General features: G+C 42.5%; 1 protein-coding gene across 3 annotated transcripts in view; it reads left to right on the top strand.

Annotated features, from left to right (window-relative positions):
* PRKCD (protein kinase C delta) overlaps positions 1–21,763 on the top strand; it is a 147,088-nt gene that overhangs the window by 90,174 nt on the left and 35,151 nt on the right. For all 3 annotated transcript variants that reach the window (XM_034777021.1, XM_034777022.1, XM_034777020.1), the window contains exon 4: positions 7,484–7,544. In XM_034777021.1, the coding sequence (XP_034632912.1) occupies positions 7,484–7,544 (61 nt within the window). The remainder of the gene's footprint in view (positions 1–7,483; positions 7,545–21,763) is intronic.

Here is a 21,763-nt window from a genome sequence, read left to right as displayed (position 1 = left end):
TATTTACATGGCAAATGATTTGCAAACCTGTTAAAACTTCCTCATTAAATACTTAGATGATAAAAGAATCTTTTGGATGCCACTGTCTCATCTTGCCCTTGAGTAAAGAGCAGCTCTGTCTTATGGGATGAGGGTCTGGTTTATCTCAAAAGATTGAATGTTTTCTCAGTAGTTCTGTGGTCTCCATATGTATTATTTTACTAAATGAGTTCTGCCATAAAACCTTGACTCAAGCATAGAAAAATAACAAAGTAGGGGACCTTTGTGTTTAAAGTGGCTTCAAATTAGGCAATATAAAATTCATCAAAACTTTCATAGTTGCTTCATGACATTTTACAAATTTCCTAAACACAGTTCTGAGTCTGAGTTAATCATTTTGGAAATGACTCTGGGTAGGTAGACATTGAAAACCTCAAGTGACAAAAAGATGGAAACGTTCAAAATTATGTTTTCAATAGAAACGGGATCAGAACCCTGGATCTCAACATCCAAACATCTGGTGAAATTCAGATAGAATTCAAACTTTGCAGCCTGGGCAGGGATGAGCTGCCAAAATATTAACAACCGGTTCCCTCCTCCTCACCCCATGAGGGGGTCATGCCTCCCCTGCTCCCCGGGGGTCATGCCCCATCCAACCCCCCACGTTCCTTGACACCCCACCCCCCAGGACTCCTGCCCCATCCACCCCCCTTCCCTGTCCCCTAACTGCCCCCTGCCGCCCCATCCAACCCCTCCTCTCATTCCTGATGGCCCCCCGGGACTCCTGCCCCATTCAACCACCCCTTCTCTCTGTCCCGACTGCCCCTGGAAGCCCTGTCCCTGACTGTCCCCCACCGCCCCATCCAACACCCCTACTCTTTCCTGACTGCCCCCCCCAGGACCCTTGCCCCCATTCAATCCCCCTGTTTCCTGCCTTCTGACCGCCCCGACCCTAATCCACTCCCCTGCCCTCTATCCAACACCCTTTCCCTGCCCCCCTTACCGCACTGCCTGGAGATGGGGGCTGCACCGCCTGGCCAGTCGGAGCCGGGGGCTGTAGCCACGCCGCCCGGAGTTGGGGCCGGGCCTGAGCCGCAGGGCTGCAGGCCGGCCCGGAGTCGGGGCTGGGGCCAGGCCCAGAACCCTGCCACCCGGCCGGCTGGAGTCAGGGCCCGGGACTGGACTGAAGCCGCGCGGTGCCTGGAGCCCTCCTCACGTCCCCCGCCCCAGCTCACCTGCAGGAAGCTGCTGCTTTCTTCTCAGCCCTCCCAGGCTTCCCGCACGAACAGCTGATTCGCAGGAAGCTGGGGAGCAGAAGCCTTAAGGGGAGGAGGTGGAGGCGGAGCCGGAGCAAGGTGAGCTGGGGCCAGGGGCAGGGCAGGGAGCTGCTGGAGCTTTTGTTAAATTTAAAAGCCCTTTTAGAACCGGTTGTCCCGGGACAACTGGTTCTAAAAGGGCTTCTATATTTAACAACCGGTTCCCACGAACCGGTGGGAACCGGCTCCAGCTCACCACTGAGCCTAGGTACATCTCTAATCATAGAATCATAGAATATCAGGGGTGGAAGGGACCTCAGGAGGTCATCTAGTCCAACCCCCTGCTCAAAGCAGGACCAATTCCCAACTAACTCATCCCATTTATATATATAAATATATATATATTTAATATATTGATGTTTTCATTTGATTAATTTGACTTAACTAATTTTTCATTAACTAAAATCCTAACTGTCATATTACAAAACTGTTTCTCCTTCCCCTTCTACACTTCCATAGTTTCATACATTTGAAGTGAACAAGGAAATATTTTTCTAATGCATTTGTGATTTCCCCTTTTTCCTCATTCACTGAGGTAGACCAGACCCTAATCCCATAATTCAGAGCTGCTGTATCACTCAAGGTCAAGATGAGTTAGCGGCATCCAACAGATTTTTTTTTGGTATTTTGAAGTGCTTGTTCTCGTTACTTACAGCAGTGGCATAATCCGTGTTTAAAATATTAGTGGGTCTCTGCATATTAAATCAGTCATTCAGAAATACCTGCCTAATAATTTAGAGTCTGTAAGATGAGGGAAGTGCTTATGCTTGCCATAATTTGGATGGGACCTCTCCATTTATATGATTGGGGACACCCAATTATGATTGTACCTAGTAAGAAAATATTACATCGCCTAATATGCATGTAAGGGTAAAAGTGGACTCCAGAGAGCTCTACCGGAAGGCTGCTGTGTCTGATAATACAGGAACCTGTCTATCTCTGCCCATGAGAGAGACAAGATACATGAGGTAAACTTTTATTGGCCCAACTTTTGGCGGTGGAAGGGACAAGCTTTTATGCTTCACACAGCTCTCCTTCAGGTCTGGGGAAGGTAACCAGTTCGTCTAAGCTAAATACAAAGTGGGGCAGATAAACATAAGAGGTGCACACGTGCTGTAGGCGTCCACTTAAAATGATGTGGGCAATTAAGGGTTAACAGGCAGTGGAGTGTGTTACAAATTGTGGTAAGGAGCCATAAAACCAGTGTCTTTGTTAAGTCTGTGGTTTTAGTGTCTAGCAGAGTTATGAATTTAAGTTCCCATGCTTGTCTTTTGAAGGTATTACGCAGGTTTCCTTTGAGGAAAAGGACTGAGAGGTCAGTATGTTGCTTTGTGAAGAGTGTTTTCCCATGGATGATATTGTGTTTTTGTCTTGTATCGTTTCTCTGAGTGAGTTTATTCAAGAGCATAGTGATTGTCCAGTTTCATCCACATAGTTGTTTTGGGGGCCTTTGATGCACTGGATGAGGTACACCATAGGTTGTGATAGGTATGTGTGGGGCCCACTGATCTTGAAAGATGTAGTGTGGTGTGTATTGATCATCAGAACAGTTGAGATATGTGTATAGGTTTTGCATCTACTGTTCTGGCAGGCTCTGATGCCGCTTTTAGTTACTGTGTCCTGGTCTGTGCAGAACTTGCTTGTAATGATGACCGTGGTGAGGTTGGGGGGTTGTTTGAAGTCCAGAAGTGGGGGGGTTGGGATGTGGTCCCCATCAGGTATGGGTTGTAATTGTTTGATGATACCCAATATGGGTTCTAGTGTGGGGTGGTAGGTGACAAATAGAGTTTTTCAGTCAGTGAGTTTTTTGTATTGTATTTCGTCTTTATTGAAGCAAGTTCTCTCAAGGTATTTGGGTGGTCCATTCTAAGATGTGATCTACTTCTCTGTGAAGGCAGATTTAGTGTTTAGCGAAGGCAGTTTTAAGTGCATTTAGTGTATCCCAGTCTTCCTCTTTGGAGCAAATTCTGCAGTATCTGAGTGCCTGGCTGTAGATAACCAATTTCTTGGTGTGTCTGGGGTGGTTACTGGATCTGTGGAGGGAAGTGTGGTGATCCATGAGTTTCTTGTATATAGTCAATTTTAGGGTTCCAGTTTTGAAGCTAATGTTGGTGTCCAGGAAGTCAATACTAGAGTGGGAGTGTTCTAGAGTAAGTTTGATGTATGGGTGGTGGTGGTTAGATTTCCATCTCAACTTCATGAGGGAGCTTAGACCGTCTGTTCAGAGGATGAAGAAATAATTAATGTATCTCAGGCATATCTTTGGTTTTGTGGTGCGTTCTTCCAGAAATTCTTCCTTGAGGTGGCCGTTGAAGAGGTTGGCAGATTGGGGAGCCATCTTAATACCCATGGCTGTTCCCATGGCTTGGACAAAGTGTTTGTTATTAAATGTGAAGGATGAAATGAGTTTGATGTTTGTTGAGAGTGGATTTCTGAGCATTGTACATTATCTTGTAGGTATTTGAGGCAGGCAGTGATACCGGCATGGTGAGGGATACTGGTGTATAGGGAGATGACCTCTATGATGGCAAGGATGGTGTTCTGTGGGAGGTTGATGGAGTTTCTGGAAGAAGTTGATAGTGTCTTGGAGGAAGCTGGCCCTTTGTGTGGTGAGTAGTTTGAGGATGGTTTTGTGTATCCTGATATTCCTTCAGTAAGAGTGCCATGGTGAGATATGGGTCTGCCTGGTTTCCTTTGTTTGTGTATCTTGAGAAGCAAGTAGAATGTCCCTTAGGTGGATCATGGGGGACAAGATGATAGTTTTTCTCAGAGATGTTTGGGGAAGGATTTAATGGTGTCTTTAAATTCCTGTGTAAATTGTGGGGCGGGGTGGTCTTTGCCTTCTTTATAGTAGGTGGGGTCAGAGAGTGTCTGTTGGCCTCACTGGCACAGCCATCTGATTAAGGACTACAATGGTGCCCGATTTGTGTGCTGGTTAGATTACTATCTGGTGGTTGGAATTCAAGGATGGTATAGCTGTTCTTTGAGTGGTGGACAGATGGTGGTGAATGTGATGTTTTGAGGAATTCCGTTGATTTATTTTGTTCCTGAAGCAATCAATGTAACGATCCAGTCTGTGCTTCCCTCCGCTGGGGGAGGGTCCAGTCAGATTATTCTTTTTTCTTGTGACCGTCTGTGGGGAGTGGTAAATAAATAAATAAATTGAAATATCCTATCTCCTAGAACTGGAAGGGACCTTGAAAGGTCATTGAGTCCAGCCCCCTGCTTCACTAGCAGGACCAAGTACTGATTTTGCCCCAGATCCCTAAGTGGCCCCCTCAAGGATCGAACTCACAACCCTGGGTTTAGCAGGCCAATGTTCAAACCACTGAGCTATCCCTCCCCCCTAGTAGTTGAGGGGGGTGTCATCTTTGTTGTGAAAGAATTCCTTGAGGCAGAGTCAGCAGAGGAATGTTTGTAGTTCTCCACATGTTTGTTCCAGTTCAGAAGAAGTTCAGTTCCTTGGAGAGTATGGATAGTTCAGTTCCAGTTAGGGGTAGTCGTGATAGATTGATGATGTGAGGGTAGTGTGTGGTATCCATGTAGTAGATCTCTGCCTTTCCCAACATGGCTAGTGGGGTGAGTGTGGAGGAAAATTTTAGTCAATGAGAGGGGGCTGACCTGACCTCCTTAGAAGCTCTTATGTTATTCTGACGTTTAAAGCTTGCATCAAAGCAGCTAGGTTTTCCCAGAACTCAATTACTCAAGGAGAAAGTGTACCACTGGGTGTCTTGGCGTGGGAGGAGGCAACAAACAAGTGCCAGCTTGCACAGTGAGTTCGAGTCCTCCTGCCAGTGCACGGCAGGATGGCTCAGGACAGTTGATGGAGAACAATAGTGGGGAGTATTCTTGTTGCTGCTCTGAAGAGGAGTGAGTGGAGTGCATAATTTCTTGGTGTGTGCAACACGCTGCAGTATATGTGCTTAAAGGCAGAGGGTTGGGAAGGTTTGTTTGGTTGCATCCATAACCAACAAACCACTCCCCCTTTGGGAAGCAGGTGTGGTGGCTTCATGGGCCCCTCTTAGCCCTTTCTGAACGCTATTTATATAGGCCCAGGGGGTTGTTACATGCGTCGGTTGGGTACAGGAAGGCCTTTTGCACCTTTTACAAGTATATTTCTGTAACACAGAGCAGGATTTGGCTCTCAGCAGATTCCGATCAATGTGGCAACAAGTATTTTAACTGCACCCAGTAATACAGACACAGCAAAATCTAAATGATGCAACACAGGATATTTCACCACAGGATGAGGCTTGATTGTATTGCTCCACTAATGGATTGCTCTGAAAATGGATTCTGCTGCACTCGAAGGCCTCTTCTCACCTTGCTGAAGGAGAGAGAGAGCCTTAACCATTAAGTTCTTCCCCAACCCAGACTGACCATCCAAAAAAACAGTAGAGGCCAGTGAAGACCAGTGAAAAGGAAAATGACATTGCTGACCATGTCTTCGTGTGTGTTTGCACTGTACCGAGCACTGTTCAGGCCCTGATATTGGTTGTGGCTTTTGAACACTACCATACTATAAGTAGTAATAAAAAATAACATGGGAAACAAGGTGAGGAGAGAGTATCTAGAATGTGAGTCCAAGACAACATGTCATTCCATTGATGCTACACACACCAATATGGTAGCAGTATGCATTTTAAACTTAGCGGTATAGAAGATAATGGGCCAAACAGGTTTTAGAGGACATCTTTATTAAAACAAGCTTAATTCTAATTTCATTTACATATATTGCTGGGATACAATATTAAAGTATTTGTTCATCCTTTGTATTCCAATGTAACACTTTCAAACTTTGCACAGTGACCTTGGGTTCCCTGCAGTTCTTCAGACCTGCATGTTTCGTTTTTTGGAAGTTAAAAATAAAAAAAAAAGCTGAATTTGAGCACAGGGGAATGGTACTGTATAGACAGCATTGTAGACTGAAGTCCTCTATTACCCATGCAACAGGTACAGTGCAGGCAGCAACTGTGCAAGCTTCCTCCATATTGCGTTAATCCTGACCTGAAGGGACCATATCTAGGGACGAGAAGGTAGTTCAGTCTCCAGTGATCTGTCTTAGGTCTGCCTGCAGAGACCGCCAACTAATAGGAGTTGTGGTGTGAATCCTTGTCCACCACTAACTTTATATAGACCAGCAGACATTCATCGCAAGGTAATGACTTTTGAGAATGAGAATGGTAAACTCCATTCTCCCACTACATTTCCTTCTACCATCCAGCTCTCTAGTGATCCTTATGTGGTGCCTGGCCCTGACATAACAGAGGAGAAAGTCAGAAATGCAATCCAGGAAATGAAGAGTGGTAAGGTAGTGGGACTTGATGAAAGTCTTGGGCGAGAGAGACATAAAATGGATGAACAGAGTCATTAAAACTATATGGCAAGACAAGAGAATTCCTGAAGACAGATGCCAGTCTATGCTGGTCCTAATACATAAGAAAGGAAGCATCAATTAACATGGAAACTGTTGATGGATAAAGCTGTTGTTGCATGGGATGAAGATACTGGAAGCGAGGGATAGGAGAATGATGGAACAAAAAAAGTTCAGCTTTAGGAGAGGACGCGGTGCCATCTTTGTAATTTGGCAAGGGATAGAAAAGCAGTTAGAATACCAACAGGATAGTTTATGGAGTTTTATCAACCCAGAAGGATGCTCACACCAGCCTGAGGTTTAATAACTATGGTGCATGCTCTGTACAGATGACTTAAGAGTGATCTGAACATGTTTTGGAAAAACAAGTCCCTTTGAAGTCTAAACCACACTGCACCAGGGGTTGGCCCTAACTACCCCTGCTGTTTATCATACTGGTGGACTATGTCAGCAGGAAGATCAGTGTAAATCAAAATTAAGAAAATAAAAAAAACTAACCACTCAGTCAGTTGTCTTGATTTCAGCAGAAACAAAATAAAAAGCTCAGCAACACTTTGACTGTACTGCATGGTCTGTCTGACACCGGTACATCAAAGCAATGAAAGAGGTAAGAAGAGATAAAAAGAAATAAAGTTGGCATTGTCACTGCAATGAAATACAAGGGTTTTGGAGAAATATCCCTGTTTCCAAAGCCGTAATCCTGTAATTTTACTTAAATGACACTTTCTAATTCTATTGAGAAATATCAATTAAACTAAATCATTGCAATTATCCTATCAACCCAATAATTCACTATTGGTCTTTCCTCTCACAGCTTGACTTACAACCTCAAGGGAAGGTATTGATGGCTGTGCAATATCTTCTAGAAGATGCAGGTAAAGTAAACATTTTATTTTTGTCAAGTACCAACATTTGTAACGTTTTCTTATATTTTGTTTTCTACAAATGAAATCACATTGTGGAAAGTGCATTGTTCCAGAAAAATTGTACTCAGTGGAATTTTCTAATGTATGAAGTTATGCTTTTGTAATTCCATCACTTTATGCAAGACTGGTCTTGGGTGCATATCTAATGTATCTATCTCAGATGCTTGTATAGCCTCCATTGTGGTAGCATTTAAGCACCTCACAATCTTTAATGTATCTTGGCTGACAACACCCCTGTGAATTAAGGAAGTGCTGTTCTGGAATTGAGGTACAGAGAGGTTAAGTGACTTGTCCAGGGTCACACCGGAAGTTTGTGGTGGAGCAAGGAATTGAACACGCATCTTCCAAGTCCCAGGCTAGTGTCCTAGCCACTGAAGCTAAAAACCATATGAGTGAAATAATTGAATGCGTGTCAGCATGTTAATAAAGTCAATGCTGTACCATTTTATTTTAAATGCTGTAAACTTTGTATATATTGGGAAGGAATGAATATAGTTTATGCAGGAAAACTAGGGGTAATGGGATACAATTAAGAAAGGGGACATTTAGGCTGAAAAATGGAGAACGTTTCCTGACAGGCTGTAAATAACTTCCTCTAGGAAGTTGTAGAAACCCCATCACTTGGGATGTTTTAAAATCAGACTAAACAGTGGACTTTTAAGTATGCCCAGGGAACAGTCCTGCACTGGCAGAGAGATGAGCTGAATTACCTACCACTGATAGCTCTCATCTGTCTGTGATTTTATACTGTGTCTCCAGTAAATTAGAAGCCGTAGCACTATGACCCACTCTGTCTCCAAAATAATTGTGCCTATTTGGAGATGGCAAAAAGATTCACGTCATGGTTGGAATGAAACTCAGTTTGTTTCATTTCTACCCACTGTGACAAAGTTCCTCCTCTATCTTGGTGGGTCCTGCGCTTATTGGCGGATTTTCTTGCCTCAAAGATTCACCATGAGGGTTGGGGAACAACCCAGAGACCTTCCCTCTGGGAGAACCCACAGTCCAGGTGAATTGGGAGGTTTGGGGGGAACCTGGGCCCGCACTCTACTCCGGGTTCCAGCCCAGGGCCCTGTGGACTGCAGCTGTCTATAGTGCCTCTTGTAACAGCTGCATGACAGCTACAACTCCCTGGGCTACTTTCCCATGGCCTCCTCCAAACACCTTCCTTATTCTCACCACAGGACCTTCCTCCTGGTGTCTGGTGTTTTCCTGGGTTAGGTCTTTTTGGACCATTGTGCATGCCTCTTGTGCATGCCAGGGTTTCAGAAGGTTAACGTGATAAATCTGTTCTTGTTTTCTGCATCCTGGCTGCTGCACCTTGTAGGTTACTTCCCCCACGGGTTCAACCACCTCATAGGGCCTCTGCCATTGGGTCAGAAGCTTGCTTTCTGTGGTGGGCACCAACACCATAACCCGATCCCCTGGTTGGAATTGTCGCACTTTTGCCTGGTGATTGTAATGGGTTCGCTGGGCCTCCTGTGCCTTCTCCAAATGTTCCTGTACAATAGGGGTAACCCGGGCTATCCGGTCTCGCATCTGCATTACATGCTCTATTATATTTCTCCCCCCATTGGGTTCCTCTTCCCAGACCTCTTTGGCGATATCTAGTATGCCACGGGGGTGACGCCCGTATAATAACTCGAAGGGGGAAAACCCAGTTGAGGCCTGAGGTACCTCCCAGATAGCGAACATAAGGTAGGGCAGTAGGGTGTCCCAATCCTTCCTATCCTGACTTACCACCTTCCTTATCATAGCCTTGAGGGTTCGGTTAAACCTTTCTACCAACCCATCAGTCTATGGATGGTGATAAATCTGTTCTTGTTTTCTGCATCCTGGCTGCTGCACCTTGTAGGTTACTTCCCCCACGGGTTCAACCACCTCATAGGGCCTCTGCCATTGGGTCAGAAGCTTGCTTTCTGTGGTGGGCACCAACACCATAACCCGATCCCCTGGTTGGAATTGTCGCACTTTTGCCTGGTGATTGTAATGGGTTCGCTGGGCCTCCTGTGCCTTCTCCAAATGTTCCTGTACAATAGGGGTAACCCGGGCTATCCGGTCTCGCATCTGCATTACATGCTCTATTATATTTCTCCCCCCATTGGGTTCCTCTTCCCAGACCTCTTTGGCGATATCTAGTATGCCACGGGGGTGACGCCCGTATAATAACTCGAAGGGGGAAAACCCAGTTGAGGCCTGAGGTACCTCCCAGATAGCGAACATAAGGTAGGGCAGTAGGGTGTCCCAATCCTTCCTATCCTGACTTACCACCTTCCTTATCATAGCCTTGAGGGTTCGGTTAAACCTTTCTACCAACCCATCAGTCTATGGATGGTGATAAATCTGTTCTTGTTTTCTGCATCCTGGCTGCTGCACCTTGTAGGTTACTTCCCCCACGGGTTCAACCACCTCATAGGGCCCGCACTCTACTCCGGGTTCCAGCCCAGGGCCCTGTGGACTGCAGCTGTCTATAGTGCCTCTTGTAACAGCTGCATGACAGCTACAACTCCCTGGGCTACTTTCCCATGGCCTCCTCCAAACACCTTCCTTATTCTCCCCACAGGACCTTCCTCCTGGTGTCTGGTGTTTTCCTTACACACAGGAATGGGGCAAGGATGCCAGACCACTGATCTCGAGGCCAGGCCTCCCGTAGGGCTGTCCTTCAAAGGCCAGAAGGTATGCCTCTACATCATCCTCCTGTGTCATTTTCTGCCGCCAATGGCTGCCCCGTATGATCCACGTCCCATCATGGCCACGATTCAGCTCTGTAAGGGACTTTACCTGGTTTACCAGTTCCCGCAACATAGCTCGGCCTTGAGCAGCCTGGTCTATCAGCAGGCAATTAGTCTTTTGCTGCAGCCGCACTGCCTCCTATTGGGCGGCTGCCTGGACACGGGTAGCCTCCTTCGGGGCCACTGTAGCTTGTATCAGTGCCCACACTACGTCATCCATTGTGGTGAAAAAAAAATAAAATAAACCCTCTCCCTTTTTTGTTTTGTTTTTTGTTTAAATCACCCTCCTTCTTCCGCCGCGCTGTGCACCCCAAGATCCCACACCTGACACCAGTGTGACAAAGTTCCTCCTCTATCTTGGTGGGTCCTGCGCTTACTGGCGGATTTTCTTGCCTTAAAGATTCACCATGTGGGTTGGGGAACAGCCCAGAGACCTTCCCCTCTGGGAGAACCCACAGTCCAGGTGAATTGGGAGGTTTGGGGGGAACCTGGGCCCGCCCTCTACTCCGGGTTCCAGCCCAGGGCCCTGTGGACTGCAGCTGTCTATAGTGCCTCCTGTAACAGCTGCATGACAGCTACAACTCCCTGGGCTACTTCCCCATGGCCTCCTCCAAACACCTTCCTTATTCTCACCACAGGACCTTCCTCCTGGTGTCTGATAATGCTTGTGCTCCTCAGTCCTCCAGCAGCACACGCGCTCACTTTCAGCTCCTTGAGCCTCTTGCTCCCAGCTCCTCACACTCCCACCACAAACTGAAGTGAGCTCCTCTTTAAAACCCAGGTGCCCTGATTAGCCTGCCTTAATTGGTTCTAGAAGCTTCTTAATTGGCTCCAGGTGTCCTAATTAGCCTGCCTGCCTTAACTGGTTCTAGCAGGTTCCTGATTACTCTAGTGCAGCCCCTGCTCTGGTCACTCAGGGAACAGAAAACTACTCATCCAGTGACCAGTATATTTGCCCTCTACCAGACTCTGTACCCCACTGCTCTGGGTCTGTCACACCACACACGTAAGACTAGAAGAGTTTAATACAGTTTGAATTTCATTTCAAAATATTTGCACAACTCTAATTAGGACACTTTCACTTGCAGATCACCAGTTCAAATCCCATCTAGTTTGGAAATGCTTTGCCACCTGCTGTTTGTTTGACCTACACAAATGGAGCTGATAGACTCAGCCCAGATCTGTTGCTATTAGACAAGTGTTGACATTTAAAAAATCAGTCCCCTAGTTAGTAGTAACGCTTGTTGGAATTCCCAAGAGAGGAACAAAGAACTAAACAGACTATAAAGACCAGGTTGAAACACATTCATGGGGGAATGATGGGGCAGGAAGACTGTACTCTTGTTACGTGTGGTGTAACTATTCTATGGATAAGATATACAAGCTTCTTTCTCTAGGACTCCCCATCTGGCAATTCTCCCTGCACTTGTTACTCTATGCACTCCCCATCTGTGGCCACATAAAGTCCAAATATCTCTTTATCAACTTCCTTCTGGCACTGGAAGAGGAATCTGGACTGGAGGGTGGGTGATATCTCTACAAGTGTGGGGTCTTTTTCTAGTCTCTCAACAATGCATTCATTCAGCCAGAGTTTCTCTAGGCAGCATTCACTGACTTCTTGGACTATTCATATAAATGGGCATTGTCTAGAGTTCTCCATCTCTGAATCCTTTGTTTTGACCCCAAGACCTGCACCCTCATCCCTGCTTTTTTTCATTCTTTGTCCCCCATACTTAGTTAAATCCTGGGCTGTATAGCCCCTCCCTTACTTGAGGAATAGGACTTTGTTCTTTGGTGGGCTCCACCTACTTACTCAAGATTCAAATAGGCTGGTACCTTTGACAAGCACTACATTTGCACAGAAAAATAAATAAAGGAAAAAAGTATTTTGGAAAAGAATCTGCTGCAGGTAATCCTTTTATGTTCTAGTTATACATAAAACATATTTTAAAAGAATGTCAAGGAAACGGGAGTTTAAAAAAATCAAGCTAAAAATGATTCTATTGTAGTGAAACTCTTCAACATGAAGTCCTTTTGCACCACATGTACCATCTGTGTGAAACCTACTGTATGGTTACTAAAGATAAAATATAGTGTGATATGTGTGATCACAGAGTTCTCGTTTGGACATACCATTAATGATTGTTCTCTTAAGTAACAAAACTTTGTAAAGCAACAAAATTTGTGTGAATCTGAAGGATTTATGAACAGAAATCTCTTCAAAATCTGAATGCTTTATGTATAGTGGTCAACACTATTCCAGTCTGGGTTCAAAGTGGAATCAGGGAAGTGTGTTAGGAAACATTTATCTTGGTCCACACACATCTCTGGTTCACATTCATGATTGCTGCAGTTTAGAGAGTAGTACTTTGACAGCATATGACTTGACAAACACAGGGATAATGTATAGAAATCTGATTGTCAAAAGCTTGCAATGTTCTGGGCTGAGAGTGAGCAAAGTGAACTTTTCTAAATATGTTTTGATGGTTCATTTAACAAGACTGAGGCCTATCTTTGTCTCACTAAGGAGTATGAAAAATAATCATAGTTTGCACTGTAAATACCATAACATTTTGAAAGTTATCACACACAAGCCTATAGTCTCTTCTCAAAGATTTATTGTAGCAGTAATGTGCTGTTACGAAAATTCTAATATACTACACAGCATGCTAGCATGCTATGAGTTTAGTTTTAATAATAATAATTAAAACTAAACGGCAATTATCAAAACAAATGGAGAAAATAGATGTAATATCCTTGTGCTTTTTTACCTCCTTCTTTGTTAAATCATAAGTCTCTCAGTTGTGAATTAGTGAAATCATCCTATAATTAACACAGAGAGAGTGTTAATCTATAGTGTTGTTAAACCTTTGGATAAAGTCAGTATCCAAGACAGTTTGCTCTTCATTATTGTCAATCTAAATCTAAATCTTTCTTTCTCTTTTTATACTTGGTTTTATGATCAGGCAAGTTTGGCAGTTTCAGTAAAACAAAAAAGAAGATATTTGGAATGGTCATTTTGTGTGTTATAGCTAGGGAGTGTTACATATTTTTCAGCATTAATCTTGCCTTTATTATTGCTGACATGACTTCTTGCTGAGAAATTAAATTAAAAAGGAACATTAGAAAACTAGGGACAGCAGAGTGCTAATATTCTTATACTATAGGGGAAAGCCTTGTAGGGGAAACTGATTTTCCCTGAGGCTTTCTATTTTTTCAGTTTACACCAGAAAACTAAGGATAAGATTTGTAAAAGTATTTAGATGTACACGTCCCATTGAAAGACTTGTGCTCCTAAGTCACTAAGGTGTTTCCAGACATTTCACCTTGTTTCTTATACTGTGTAGGGCTTTGTTTTTATAAGATAAATATTATTCCACTAACATAACATATGAGGTGTTTGCTTAATGACAGTTAGAAATAGACTAAGTTTAGACTAATTAACACTCTACAGGGCAGACACTGCTTCACTTGTTTTGAATTGAGTATTGCATGATCTTTACATGCTACTGTAATTAGATCCAAATATATCTTTTTACATAAGAGTTTTGGCTACCTGCTTCTGGATCATTCTAACCTACATTATTAAAGATGTGTGTGACGTTATTGACATAAACTGTGACCGTATAGATCATTGTTGCAACCAGGGTCCTATGGGTGCACCTTGTTCTTATATAGAGGAGGCCAAGTGGGATTTCTATGGGAAGTTTGTAGTTTGCTGGTTATGATTATGCTGTCTGTATGTGTGTATCATTTTTGGATTTGAAGTTATGAATATTGGCTATGTATTTGATTCCAAGTAGCCTTAGTGAAGCATTTGGTCAGCTTCTTGAGAAAGGACTATTCTCAGTAAGTGCCCAATCAAGAAACACTTAACTGACAATGGACTTTGGGAGATGCCAATCCACATCTGAGCTTTCCTGGGAACGTTCAAACTAACATGTAAACAATGGCATCAACCTGCAAAAAGCTGAATAATTCATAGACATGTGACTTGCCCAAGTGACTGCAAACTCCATCTTGTAGAGGGGATTTTACACAGGAGAACAAAGGGGTATCCACCCACAAGAGAGAGACTATATAAGGCCCTGGAAACCCCTCCATTTTGTCTTCAGCTGGCTCAGACGATAGCTTCTCCACCTCAAAGAGATGCCTGAAAGAAACTGGAACAAAGGACAGTAACTATGGGGGTGTGAGTGATTGCTGGACCCAGACTAGGAAGGAGTCTAGTCTGTAAAAGAAGCTTATTGGAATATCTCCGAGGGTGAGATTTACCTGCATTTAGTTTCCTACTGTATTAGGCTTAGACTTGCGTGTTTTTGTTTTATTTTGCTTGGTAATTTACTTTATTCTGTCTGTTATTACTTGGAACCACTTAAATCCTACTTTTTATGTTTAATAAAATCACTTTTTACTTATTAATTAACCCAGAGCAAGTAATTAATACCTGGGGGAGCAAACAGCTGTGCATATCAGTGTTATAGAGGGCGAACAATTTGAGTTTGCCCTGTAAAAGCTGTATACAGAGTAAAACAGATTTATTTGGGGTTTGGATCCCATTGGGAACTGGGTATCGGAGCTGGAGACAGGAGCACTTCTTAAGCCGTTTTCAGTTAAGTCCACAGCGTTTGGGGAACATGGTTCAGACGTGGGTCTATGTTTGCAGCAGGCTAGCGTGTCTGGCTCAACAAGACAGGGTACTGGAGTCCCAAGCTGGCAGGGAAAGCGGGCTCAGAGGTAGTCTCAGCACGTTAGGTGGCAGTCCCAAGGGTGTTTCTGTGACCCAACCCTTCACAATGTGTATACATGGTACAATTATTCAATACACTAGTGCTATGTATTAGACCTCTTCAGTATCGAAGAAGGAAATGAGGAAGCTGCTCAGAGCGAGAATATAGATGGCTTGAGCTCATGAGAGAACTGGCAAAGGAAGAAAACAGTAGGGAGTAGAGTGGAAAGTTAGGCACCATGATCTGTATCACTGAAAGTTGAAATGTTTAAATCTAGGACAAACTAATACAATCCATTGCATGTCATGCTGCACATGCATTAGGCTGTTTGACCAGTTTGAGAGTGCTGGCAAAATAGCATCTTATTTTGGATGCTTCCATGGGTATAAGTAAACGCCCAGAATGGGAGCAGCTTTTATATAGATAAGAAAAATTACATGAAATTAATAATTATTGACCATTTTAGATGTAGACCAGAAGGCCTTGAGCTGTGGTAATTGGCTTCCTGAATTATTCAGTCCTATGATCTCCTATTCCTAACTGTAAAATATAGGCGCAAATGCCAACTACCCCTTGTGTCCCCGCATATAAAAAACAAACAAAACCCCCCCCCCAAACCCAACAACAAATCTCTAAAACCTCGAATGAGACAGGAATGTATCATAATAGTATCATCAGTTTATAGTGCTTAAACTACTGCAGAAGTTTCTTTAAAATGTTTCTCACTCATGTGGATGGGATAATACTGATGACTTGTCTACATGGAAAATTATTCCAGAATAGCTATTCCTGATTAACTTCAAGTTTGGATGCTCTTAGGCTGGGTCTACACTACCCGCCTGAATCGGCAGGTAGAAATCGACCTCTTGGGGATCGATTTATCGCGTCCCGTTGGGACGCGACAATCGAGCCCCGAATCGACGCTCTTACTCCACCAGCGGAGGTGGGAGTAAGCGCCGTTGATGGGAAGCCGCAGATGTCAATTTTGCCGCCATCCTCACAGCGAGGTAAGTCGGCTGCGATACATCGAATTCAGCTACGCTATTCACGTAGCTGAATTTGCGTATCTTAAATCGACTCCCCCCTGTAGTGTAGATGTAGCCTTAGTCTTGAATAAGAGTGCCTTACTCCAAATTACCTTAATCAGGAATAGTTAATCCACTTTCAGTTCACACCCTCCTGTATTCTGAATAAACTGTCATGTATGGGCAAACCCTAAGAAAGGATATGATTTACTGTAAGTAAAGCAGAAGGTTGCTGTGCTCTAAAGTTACCTTGGTGCAGTGCATGAGAGTTGCTTAATACTTCTTCAGGTACTTTTGAGGGTGTGGACCAAGAATATGCACCCTGCCAAAAGGGCCAAAATTAGAATGAAAATTGCAGAACCATCATTTCAGAAAGACTAATATTTAAATATTTGAAAGCTGAGAGCTGATGGCTTTGTACAATAAGAACTATGGCTAAATGCCCTAATTGATGGCAGGAGTTTTAATTAAAAGCCAAGCATCTAATTATCACAACTCAGAACTTTTGTTTCTTGAATTTGTCTCAATAGATTGTAATCTATTCAGAAGCAAAAATGGCAAAAGAATTAATGCTTACACTGGGATTGTAAGTGAGAATTTTGTGAGGTATTTTGCCATCCTGCCAGAGTATGTTTCTAAAAAGGGACAGCTAAATATTGTTTTTCCTGATGAGTCATTCCGTATCACAACAGAAAATCAGAGGTTCTAATTATTGATAACTAAAAAAGAGTAGATACATTAAGACATCACATAAGGGGTTTAAGTGTTCTACATAGACTATGTTTTGCTCTAGCCAACATTTATACAATGCTACAATAATTTATGCTACTTTTTATAAAAAGGTGTATATGCCTATTGGGTGTGTTGAGAGAGGGAAGCATTTGTATGTGAAAACGTGGGGTTACATCTGGCTGCTTGATGGCAAAAAATGTATCTATGAACTAAGACATTCAAAATTTAAGTACCGGTAGCTTATTTTTTTTAAAAAGCCTAAATATTGAGCCAAACATAAAAAGAGATCACCATGTAGGACATTTTGACTGGCCTAGATTCATATTTTCTTGTTACGTAAAAAAAAAAATTCAACAAGAACTTCTGTGTGGGAAGTATGAGCCTTTCCTAGCTTTCAGAGCAATTACAAGCTAACCCCCTGTTCTGGTGCAGGATGTTCAGTCAGTGAAGATGCACCTTCAAGACTTGCACTTAAGTGCCTTTTTAAATGTGCGTTTTACAAAAGGAATCGGCCATTCATGCACTGACAATTCAACACCCATTTCCAATATCAACTTAAAAAGTGTTCGATAAGCAGCAATAATGGATTTTGGTGCGGGGGAGGGAAATCAACCTCAAAAATAATCGGAAGAAAACAAACCATTTTGTCATCTTTATGGGTAAAGAGCATAATGATTTGGGTTCTGCAGAACAAGTATTTTGACTGCATTGCACTATATACTAATGCTATAAGTAGAATTCCAATTAACTGTTAAAGCAGAAAAGTTTGTTAGTGCATTTGAGGAATGTCTGCACACTCATCTTTACTTTTCGTATTGGCAATACAACCATTGGCTATTACAGTAAAAGCTAGTTATTATAAAGAGGAACTGAGATTACATTTAGCCACATCTCCGTGCAGACAAGGTTTTGTTATTATCTCGGAGGCTTATATATTTTCACGAAAATCTCCTAAATTTATTTGCTGATTTCTCTAAAATAATATAAAACAAGATTGTTTTAGAGCTAGTATTTCAGGTTTCTGACAGTTTATTTTAGTATATTGCTGATATTATTTATTACATTTTGCCTTAATATATTACCTTGCTTTTGAAGGTTTCAAAACATTTTGCAAATGTGTATAATCATCCCCATTTTTGAGATGGGGAAAATGAGACCATGACTTGCCCAAAGCAATGCATCAGACCAGTTAACCTGATTCCCAGTTTCTTGTTTTAATTACTAGACACACACTATTGCCTCCTTGACAATACTACCTTTCCTTAATTCTGTCCTAAATGTTTATTTATATGGTGTTTGTGACGGGTTTAACCCCCCTTCTGGGATGCCACCTGATGTACTGGGATTTCACTGAGCCTGCCTGCTCCAGTAGCCCAAGCTCCCTCTCCCTGTTTTGCTGAATTATGCTCTCCTGCCTCTGGCAGCACACACACACAGGTAGGGACGCACCAGCTGTAGAATCATACAGAGTCTGCACACCGCTGTCTATGAGAAGACTCAGCTAGGAACTCACCCAGCACTCAAGTGCAGCTCCCCTCTGAAAAGTATATCCAAAATAATAATGTCCTGCATTATAGAGAAATCTTTACAACGTAAGTTCATAAATTCAACCCCCCTTCAATGTGGAGGAAGATATGCACAACTTCTTGCCACTCCCCCGCAGTTAGAGATTGCACAAACTGGGTTTAATAATAAACAAAACAAGTTTATTAACTATAAAAGACCGATTTCAAGTTATTATAAGGGATAACAAACAACAAAGCAGATTACTAAGCAAATAAAACTAAACATGCATACTAAGCTTACGGTCTTACAGAGACTGGTTTCAAGAAGTAATTTCTCACCCTAAATGTTGTTTTAGGCAAGTTGCAGAGTTTCTGTAGCTTAGAGTTCCAGTTATTTCTCTTTACAGACTAGACTCCGGTCTTAGTCTGAACTCAGCCCTTGCCTTTCCCTCAGCTTAGTTCCTTTGTCTCTTCAGGTATTTTCAGCAGTCTTTCTTCTTGGGCAGGAAGGCAATGGAGAAGATCCCTGTTTGCCTTATTCCACTGCCTTAAATAAAATTTACATAAGGCGGGAATCTTTTGTTTCCTATTCTTGACCTCCCCCTCCTTTTAGTGGAAAATTACTAGAAGTCCAAGATGATGTTTAGTACCAGATGACAGGACCACCTGACCTAGTAGTGTCACAGCTAGGAGGAAGGCGAGAGATTAGTATCTTCAAAGTCTTATTGTTTCTTCCTAATGGCCCATCAAGACCGATGACCTGTTATTTGGTGGGTGTCTCCCAAATACACACACAGTTGCAATTGTTATATGGTCAATATTCCTAACTTTAGATACAGAAATGATATATGCATACAAATTGGATAATCACAGTCAGTAAATTAAAACCTTTCCGATGATACCTTACAAGATCCATCTTGCATAACATATATCTCAGTTATGCCATATTCATATCATAAGCATATTTCCATAAAGAATATGGGGTGTAACATCACAGTGTTTAATATTGTGATATATATATATAATATCCCATCAAATATATTATTACAGCATAGTTTCTTTGGAATAAATTGCTATTAAAATGATAAGCAAAGAAGGGCTGCCTTGAGATATAGCAGTAGCACTTAACTCATGTTCCTTTGTTGCAGATTAGGGTCTGACAGGAAGCCTGCTAGATAATTTGGAGACAGAAAGGTCTCCTTCCCAGTCCTTGAAGTTCCTTTCTCAAGGACTCTTTCAGGTACCTGAACCCAAGGCCCCCAGATTGTCCTGTCTTGAGAATTTCTTCTTGCCTTCCGTATTACCTTTCCTTTAAAGAGAGAATATTGCGGATGGAACTCAGGTGACTTTTTTTCATGCAACAGAAAATGGGAATGGGGAGTAAGGCATGTGACCCCCTCACAATCTATAATGTTATGTACTTTCTCCCCCACCCTCATATTGTGTAATAGGAAATGAAGTGATGCTCCTAAAAAGCAGCTGCAGCTTAATAGTGTGCAGATGCAATACATTTTATGCCTTGCTTGACCTTGTTTATTCAAATGTAGTTAATGACCTTATCCAGTAAGAAAACCCAGCATCACAGTGCATGGTTTAAGACTGAGCCTCACTGTGTGTGTGAGCAGCTTGGAAGCAGTTGGAATATCTTTTTTGTTTTGTTTTGTTTATTTGTTTCTGGACTTTGAATTACCATGCTGCTCGCTTCAGCTTCTAGGAGAAGGGGTTAGTGAATTATCTTTCTTTTCAGAGTTATAAGTTATATCGGAAGGCAAATGCTTCACAAGTTACTTCCAGCAAATTAGCTGGTCCTGTTGGGAGGAGGGAATATGAATTGCTCAAAGATGTGTGTACACTGCTTTAAATGTAATGTGTCTTCTCTACATGTTGTGTGGGGAGTGTTGAGTAACTGAACATGAAATTTTAAGAGGGGGAGATATAATTTAGCTTATTTTTCATTCTAAGAGACAGATGTACAGGTGTTCTGCTAACACCATCTGCATGCTGGGTAGGGCTAAATTCCAATACAGTGCAATCTCTGTGGTGCACAAAGCATGTTTGGCATTCTTGTCTCCTTTTAAAAATATTAATAAATCATGATGATAAATTAAAAGTCAGAAGATGGCCCTATAATTTGTAAGATGAGAGGGAGAGCAAATTTATCTGCGGACTATGGGGGAGAATAATATCTCTTAAGAGATGCCGTATTCAGTATATTGTGATCTGTCTTGTACTAAACTGAACTTTCAGTTCTCTCCCTCAAATAAATTGATGGTTTATATACGGGACCATAAATGGACTTCCTGAAAATCATACCTCTGGAAGGTGAGATTTTTTTGAAAATCAAATAAAATATTAAATTTATTTTATTCTGTCATAGACACAAATTACACTGTAGACAATAAGCCAGCAATATACAGTATCAGCCAAGTACCATAAACCACAAGACAGAGGGAACTGAATTTAGTTTTGCCAGTGCACAGGAGGTAGATAATGTATTTTCAGATGTTAGGATGCCCTGGTTCTACTTGTGCTTTAAAATAGGGTACCTCTGTTTACAGAGAGCAAGAACTATCAGGCATTTCTGTGCAGACATGTTAACTCTATGAAAACATTTAGGGTGAAGTCTTGGCTCCATTGAAGTCAGTGGCAAAACTCCCTTTGAGATCAATGGGGTCAGGATTTCACCCTTTGAATTCTCCTCACTTCCTACCCCATAGTGCCTTGCTGTGGCAGTAGGTGGGTGGAGTGGGAAGGTGAAAACTTTAATATTGCAACAGTGTTGCCTCTTGCCATTCAACCATTATTCACACGCAAACCATCACAGCTGGAAATCCTGAGTTCCTCCCTTGCCTTGCATCTGATGTAGGTGGTATGTCAGGCAGGAGAATAGCAGCTTGGTGACAGTAGGATTTAGGAATTTCATCCTGCTTCCATTCAAGTCCATGGAAAAATGTCTGTTAACTGTAATGGTGAGGATCAAGCCCTAAGCCACTAAGCTGGTGCGGAGGAAATAGCATGATGAGAAAAGGACCAGTAGCACCTCTCAAGAATGAGCATTAGCAATTTTTTAAATGAGAAGTAAATTGTCTATTTACTCCTTTTCTCAGTGTGATCCCCTACCATTTGGGTGTTTAAAAACTTGTGCTGGCTGTGGTGTTCAATGCATGGACTGCAGATTTGTCCATTTTAATCTGTCCCCCCGCCCCTTGTTTAAAAGGCAGTTTGCTAAAACACTGGTGTCCTTACTTTGTCTTTTTTCTAAGAGTGCTTCAGCAACATTAACTTTCACCAAAGACCAGGACCTTTAGATCACACTCAAAGGTAGATATAAGTGCAGTATTCCCGTAATACTATGCTGCAGTATCTCAGTCAAAGCAGTGGGATGTCAGCTCAATTCTTGGTGTGGAGTTTTATTTATTTATTTACTTAACACTCTCTCATATA

This window comes from Trachemys scripta, chromosome 7 (genome assembly GCF_013100865.1).
Source record: "Trachemys scripta elegans isolate TJP31775 chromosome 7, CAS_Tse_1.0, whole genome shotgun sequence".
Taxonomy (NCBI): Eukaryota; Metazoa; Chordata; order Testudines; family Emydidae; genus Trachemys; species Trachemys scripta.
Note: the sequence above shows the minus strand (reverse complement) of the source record. Positions and strands in the feature narration are given on the sequence as shown.